At 48.4% G+C, this 7,500-nt stretch overlaps 1 protein-coding gene across 3 annotated transcripts in view; it reads right to left on the minus strand.

The window, feature by feature from the left end:
* Window positions 1-2,002: 2,002 nt before the first annotated feature.
* The window catches only part of tle5 (TLE family member 5, transcriptional modulator), a 25,158-nt gene continuing 19,660 nt past the window's right edge, over window positions 2,003-7,500 (minus strand). For 2 of the 3 annotated variants that reach the window (XM_083671876.1, XM_083671875.1), the window contains 3 exons: window positions 7,159-7,221; window positions 6,542-6,616; window positions 2,003-5,835 (listed from right to left, as the gene is read on the minus strand). In XM_083671876.1, the coding sequence (XP_083528002.1) occupies window positions 5,608-5,835; window positions 6,542-6,616; window positions 7,159-7,221 (366 nt within the window). In that variant the 3' untranslated portion in view covers window positions 2,003-5,607. The remainder of the gene's footprint in view (window positions 5,836-6,541; window positions 6,617-7,158; window positions 7,222-7,500) is intronic. The other variant, XM_083671877.1, reaches the window with a different exon arrangement.

Genomic DNA, 7,500 nt, shown 5'->3' on the forward strand with positions numbered 1-7,500 from the left:
GTGTGTGTGTGTGTGTGCGTATGTGTGTGTGTGCGTGTGTGTGTGTGTGTGTGTGTGTGTGTGTGCGTGTGTGTGCGTGTGTGTGTGTGTGTGTGTGCGTATGTGTGTGTGTGCGTGCGTGCGTGTGTGTGTGTGTGTGTGTGTGCGTGTGTGTGTGTGTGTGTGTGTGTGTGCGTGTGTGTGCGTATGTGTGTGTGTGCGTGCGTGTGTGTGTGTGCGTACCGGGAGAGCGTGTGGCAAGTACAGAAGAGGAAAAGAGGCAGATCGCTAAGTGAAGATGAAGATAAATAGGTGGAGGCCTTTAGAAAAGAAAACAGAACAGAGAGAGAGAGGGTGAGACTGGCACACACTGGTGAGAGAGGCAGAACAAAAGAGAGGGAGAGTGACAGAGGGAGGCGGTGGGGGAACGACAGAGGGAGAGATAGACGGAGGGAGGGAGGGAGGGAGGGGGGGGGGGGGGAGGGTGGAGAGGCAGACAGAGATTGACAGCCTCCGTTCCTTGGGACAGATGAATAAACCAGCACAGCATGTATCGCCTCTGCCAGAGAGAGAGAGAGAGAGAGAAAGAGGGAAAGAGAGAAAGAGCGAGAGAGAGAGTTGGGGGAGCAAAAGAGAGAGAGAGAGAGAGCAATGAGAGATGGATAGAGAGGGGGGGGGAGCTGGAGGAGAGAGAGAGAGAGAGAGAGAGAGGAAAGGGGGGAAGAGGGGGGAGTGGTGGGAAGAGATAGAGCGTGTCTCCATAATCAAGCCATAAAGGAGAGCAGGAGCGAGGGAGTGGGGGGGAAGTGGCGATGTCTCTGAATGAGTCAATCATGATTAATCAAGACGCTTCTCGCTCTGCATTCAGACTCCCACCCCCCACCCCCTCCCTCCCTCCCTCCCTCTCTATCTCCGCTGTTCAGCGTTGCACACGCTTAAATGACAACATTACAAGACGGTCTCCCCTGTGCATTTCTATTTCCGTGAGTGTGTACATATGCAGTCGGCCTTTGTGTTTTCACAAGGCCTGCTGTGTGGTGGCTTTGCTATTGCTAATAACGCCATTGAAGTGAAATCTGAGCGATTTCCACAGCCTCAACGCTCTCCACAGCCTCGACGCTCTCCACAGCCTCAACGCAATATGCTGTGTGGTCGAGAAAGCACCAGCACCACATCAATGCTTCTCAGAGGAGCCTGTATCCTGACACAGAAAATAGGGCACTTTATTTATTTAAGTGCTGGGCTCAGATCCAGAGGAGTCCGTGGGGAGAGAGAAAGACAGAGCGGGAAGGAGCAGAGGAAGAGGGCTGCAACCACAGGAGCTCTGAGGTTTCTCACACACACACGCACGCACGCACGCGCACACACACACAATCACTCACACACGCACGCACACACACAGCCAAGGACACACTGTCTTTCAAAACACACACACACACACACACACACCAGCCACACACACACATCCAATGATTAACCACCTGTGTGTGTGTGTGTGTGTGGGTGTATGAATGAAAAATAGCTGCGATTGCGATGACATGAGTTATGCCTTTAACTGATAAATGGGATCTTTCAATGTGAAGGTGCCAACTGAGGCTTCTTCCAAAGGCTCAGATACTTTAATAAACACAAACATGTGGTAGAGTCGGCATGGCTAAATCTGAATCACATTCACATATTTGAGACATTCCTTTGTCAAATATGTCAAACATCTGCGACACAAACAGTGATGCACATGTAAGGACACCTCAAAGCAATTATTCATTTGAGTGTGGAAATGACATTGGATGGTGTTTCTAAATCAACACTTCCGCCTTGTGGATCGAGAACGAACTACAGGGAACTCTAACTCCAATGGCATTCAGTTATAGTGTTCATACAAGATGTCAGGCTACTTCACAATGTTAACTAATAGTCACCTATAGCCCAACCGTTACCAGAAATAATTAAACTACTGCCTGTGTGTGACTGCTTGACGTCAGACTAGATACACAAAGATGACACAATGACAGGCCAAGACAACTTGATTTGATTGACTTTATTTGTAAGGCACCAGAAGTACTTCCTTACTGCAGAACATTTCATTTATTTATAGTAAATGTTTGTTACTTTTTATATTTCACCTTTTGTTTAAATGAAGCTATGATTTCATGACACAAAACATTTTTTTTTTTTTTGCCAAAGTACGCACTTTAGGTTTTACATTATACACAAAATAAGTATTTAAAAAAAAACCTTTACAAAGCTCAAAATGCTTACAATGCTTCACGCTATGGGGCAAAGGGCAAAGGGCAAGCAATGGGGTCAGGGCTGGGGGGCAAAGAGGGGAGGGGAAGGGGAGGTAAAGGTCAAAGTACTGCAGGTCCTCTGGTGTCACATCAGTACTCTAGGACATAGCACAGGAATCATCCAGGACAGACACAGAAGATGCAGCCATATACACATGAAGCTGTATATGTATAACTGTATACATAAACTGGCCGTCCACTACTAAACAAATACATAGAATTCATTTGTATCTGAATCTTTTTAAAACAGCTTACTCTCATTCTATTTCATAGCGGTAATATTCAAACAAGTGCATTGATCACAGAAAATGTGGACCAAACTTTTTAAAAACATTTCTTCGCTAATAGAAAGGAATATATTGGTTTCTCCAGACATGCGTTGGGTGTGTATCTATCCACACACATCTGCATATCACTACTGTTATGGTAGGTATGAGCAAAGTGGTGCTGCCAGCTCAGTTCACAAGCAGTATTATACTTAAAGAACAGCAAATGCATTCCAACCCCAGGTTCACCACTTAACCAAATGTTCAAATCTATTATACATGTTTAAATGCATTCACATACAGCAATGGAATCATCTTTGAGCCGTCAGACGCTTCAATCTACACATTTACACACATCTACACACCCTCACAGTGTAACCCACCAAACAAGAGAGGAGAATGTTGAATATAAGGGGAATACAAAACATACAGTTATCATCATCATCATCATCACATGCTGTTTTCACAGGCTGTCATCAAATCAACCGTCAGACATTAACATCAATCCCCTCCCAACCTTAACAGAAAACTCCCAGTTCTGTGGACATGATTCATCAAACACTTCGACAAAATCATTCTCCACAGCTCCAGGGCTGCCTCGACCTCAGCTCTCGCCTCCAGCGGTACTCGTGGGTCCTGCTTGAACATTTTTAAGACGTAATTTCACTCTTTATGCTTCTCCAAATGGCCTTAGCAGCCTTCTACAAAAGGCTGTTAGAAATATCTTGGAGGGGATTGGGGGGGGGGGGGCGCGCAGGGCCGTAGTTACTTTTGTTCAGGCACACCGAGTGGTGGAATTTTGTGCTTTATCTATTCAATCTAAAAGGCCTGATCAAACATTAGCTATGGGCCATAAATCCCAATATTTGAGTGCTGTATATGTGGTCTACACAAGACAGAGCTACATAGTGTGTAGTACTTTGTGCCAGGCTGGAAACTCGTGTGTGTGTGTGTGTGTGTGTGTGTAGGGGGGGGGGGAATCAGAGAGAGAGAGAGAGAGAGAGAGAGGGGGGACATTTTGCGCATCGCTTCTGCACTGCCTAACAATAGAGACAGAGATGTGAACCTGTTTCCTAAAAATAGAGCCAGGATTCCTGCTCAAAGAGATGACTCAGAGGTCAAAGCTGGTTTCAAAAACACTTGCTGCCATCTACTGTTGAAGAGACGATGCGCACACTCACTCACTCACACACTCTCTCTCTCTCTTTTTCTCTCTCTCTCTCTCTCTCTCTTTCTGCTTCAACGCCAAAGATAATATTAGTGCACTTTACAGAAAGAGGAGAGAGAAAAGCACTGGGGGCCCTTCTTCTATCTTGCACAAGAGCATCTACTTGTTATCTTAACGTTGTGACTGTTGTGATAGCATGCCTCCCATGTAAGGCTCCCGGGCGCTGGATATGTCTAAAAGGACTGCGGAGGGCAAGATAAGGATCTCGTGGAATTTCTCACCGGGGTGTGTTTGTTTTGTTTTGCGGACTGGCAGAGAAACGGCAAGAAAGTAGCTCTAAGAAGGTGCTTTTTGTTTCCCATATATAGATTTAGATTATACATATATCTCTACTTATCTAGACGTCTCTTTTTTTTTTTTTACGTCTTCTCTTCAGAACAACGTCCCTGCTTTCTCATCGGCTAAACGAATCAAAAAGCAGCGAAATTGTTGACTACGTAAGAGCACACAGCTTTACAGCAGGAATACGTCTCTCTCTCTCTCTCTCTCTCTCTCTCTTTTCCTTCCTCCCTACCTCAGTCAGTCAGTCTCTCTCTCTCTCTTTCTCTCTGTCTGTGTGTCTGTCTCTCTCTCTCTTTCTCTCTGTCTGTGTGTCTGTCTCTCTCTCTCTCTCTCTTTCTGTGTGTCTGTCTCTCTCTCTCTCTCTCTTTCTCTCTGTCTGTGTGTCTGTCTCTCTCTCTCTCTCTCTTTCTCTCTGTCTGTGTGTCTGTCTCTCTCTCTCAGCAAACTGGGGCCGCGATCCCCTAGTTACGCAACCCAATAAGAGTGAAGCTTTTCAACTACCCTCCTTTCACTTGGGGCCAAATCCTAACTTGAAGAACCGGCATGTCCAAACTCCCAACTGTTGAGGGGGAAAAAAAACAAAAAACTCATTGTGACGTCAAAGCAGGAATCACGCAAAAAGCCGAGCGTGCGTTTTCTCAAGCGGGGTTTCAAGCCCTAGTGAAGAGGTCTAGCTGCATCTTGTCTAAGAATCTCCGCTTGGATGACAGAGCGTCAGAGTCCTACGACGTAGCCTATCACATGGCGACGAAACCAGGCGAGCACGTTGACACAACAGAGCCTAGCGAGCCGAGACGGAAACCTGTCTGTCTGACGGAAACCTGTCTGTCTGACATCTTCTGGTTTGTTATTCCACTTACATCATGTGACATTCAGACTCACAGAGACTCACAGGCTGGCCCTGTGTACAGGGATATGAGGCTCCCAGCCAGGGTGGCGTGCAAACAGGGATCCACTTATGACAGAGCAGGAGGGAGGGCAGCGGGAGAGAAAAGCAAATTAGCAAACAAGAGAGAGAGGGAGAGAGAGGGAGAAAGAGAGAGGGAGAAAGAGAGAGAGGGAGAAAGAGAGAGGGAGAAAGAGAGAGAGGGAGAAAGAGAGAGGGAGAAAGAGAGAGAGAGAGAGAAAGAGAGAGAGAGAGATGAGGTCAGAAAGGAGGCAAGAGGGATAGATGGTGGTCCATGACAAGAGTACACAAGTAATAAAAAGCTTAAAATCACAAACAGACAAAACCCAAAAAAATAAAGAAGTAAAGATTGCATAAAAAAAAGAAAAATCAAACACTGTACACAACTCTGAGCAGGTGGAATGATGTCAATGGCACCAGAGAGAGAGAAAAAAGAGAGAGAGAAAAAAGAGAAAGCATTACAGAAGAAAAGAAGAAGGTAAAAACATAAGCATGGCAACTATAAGGAAAGGAAGGGGGGGGGGGGGGGGTTCTAAGGGGGGGGTCTGGCACGGAGAGCAGGAGTAGAGGAAAACCACAGCCGCCCGATGCTGCTGATATGCGTTGGGGGCTGTGAGGAGGAGGAGGAGGAGGAGGAGGAGGAGGGAGGGTTAAAGCCTAGTCAGACTTGTCCCCGTCCTCTTCGCGGTGACTGTCGGCTCCCTCGCGGGAGGCCTTCTCCTCCTTGGCCAGCTGGGCCTGCGAGGCCAGGATGCTGGAGAGGGAGAAGAGGCCTGAGGAGGAGGTGACAGCCGGCAGGCTGGGCTGGCTGAGGCCCAGGGGCAGGGGGGTCATGGGCAGGGCCAGACCCTGGAGCTGGGACAACTGGTGAGCCTGGAGCTGCTGCTGCGGACAACACACACACACGCAGCTCAAACACAGGGTAGACCGTAGGGATGTACAGCGCGCACACACACACACACGCACACACAGAGTAGACCATAGAGATGTACAGCACACACACACACACACACACAGCTCAAACACAGGGTAGACCATAGAGATGTACAGCGCACACACACACACACACACACACAGGGTAGACCATAGAGATGTACAGTACAGTACAGTACACACACACACACACACACACACAGAGTAGACCATAGAGATGTACAGCGCACACACACACACACACACACACAGGGTAGACCATAGAGATGTACAGTACAGTACAGTACACACACACACACACACACACACAGAGTAGACCATAGAGATGCATAGCATTGCTAAAAAAACACAGGCGCGAATACACACACAAGTTGCTTAGTTGCACCATAGCCCTCACACAGACACACACACACACACACAGACACACACACACACACACAGACAGACAGACACACAGACAGACAGACACACACACACACACACACACCTCGAACTACAAGCCGATGTTGCCCTGTGTGCCAGTGGCAATCTAGTGTAATATTATCTCTAGTATCAAAGCCAGCAGACACACAGAAGGCCGAGACACCGCAGTGAGAGAGAGGCACGGTGGTGACGGGGGGAGTGACAGCCACAGGGGGCTGGAGCTGGAGCAGCCTACCCGGATGATGGAGTTCATCTCTGGAGGGGTGACCTGCTTGGCCCTCTCGATGGCCCCCAGGACCTGTTGCTGGTGCTGGGTAACAAAAACACACAGGGGAGGGGGGGAGGGGAAGGGGGTGGTTAATCAATACCCAGCAGTGACCCCGTGCTCCTCACTCATCATTGAGTTATTCATCCCCGTCACTAGGACTCATCAGAGGACTCCCCTTTGATGCAGAATCAATGAGGCCCCCCCCCCCCCCCCCCCCCCCCCAGTAATGGGTCAGGGTCACCCCGGCATCGTTACAGGGCCCATATGAGAACATCTTATCTGGATCATTGCTGCACAACCGCCAGCCTGCTTCATTACTGGGCGCAGGGAGGGTGATGAATTGGGAGGGTGGGGAGGAATATTAGATATAGGAGGGGGGGGGAGTGATGAGGGAGGAGATTATGTGAGGGAGGGAGGAGGGGAATGAGTGATGAGGGAGGACATTATGTGTGGGAGAGAGAGAGAGGAGGGAGGGAGGGAGGGAGGATCAAATGAGAATGTTCTCACTACAGGCTGTAGGGCTTCACGTGGGGTTTAGGGGGGTAGAGGGTCAGGGGTTAGGGGTCAGGGGTCAATGTTCTTACCTCCTGGGACAGGTAGGGGAGGACTTGGGCACATATCCCGTTTAATCTCTTCACGATCTCCGCCTGCGCACAGAGAGAGAGAGAGGGAGGGAGAGAGAGAGAGAGAGAGAGAGAGAGAGAAAAACATTAAGCCATCGTTTTATTCAACAACACCTCAAGCTCCCCAAACAGCACTCTAGAGGCGCGCGCGCACCACACACACACACACACACACACACAAACACACACAAACACACACACACACACACACTTGGCAGTTATTATAATAACCATCTCAGATATGCAAAGCAGTGGTAATTGTGTTATTTCCTAATTCAGTATATCTGAGAAGAGGCCTCATAA

The sequence above is a fragment of the Argentina silus genome (assembly GCF_951799395.1).
Source record: "Argentina silus genome assembly, chromosome: 6".
NCBI classification, from domain to species: Eukaryota; Metazoa; Chordata; class Actinopteri; order Argentiniformes; family Argentinidae; genus Argentina; species Argentina silus.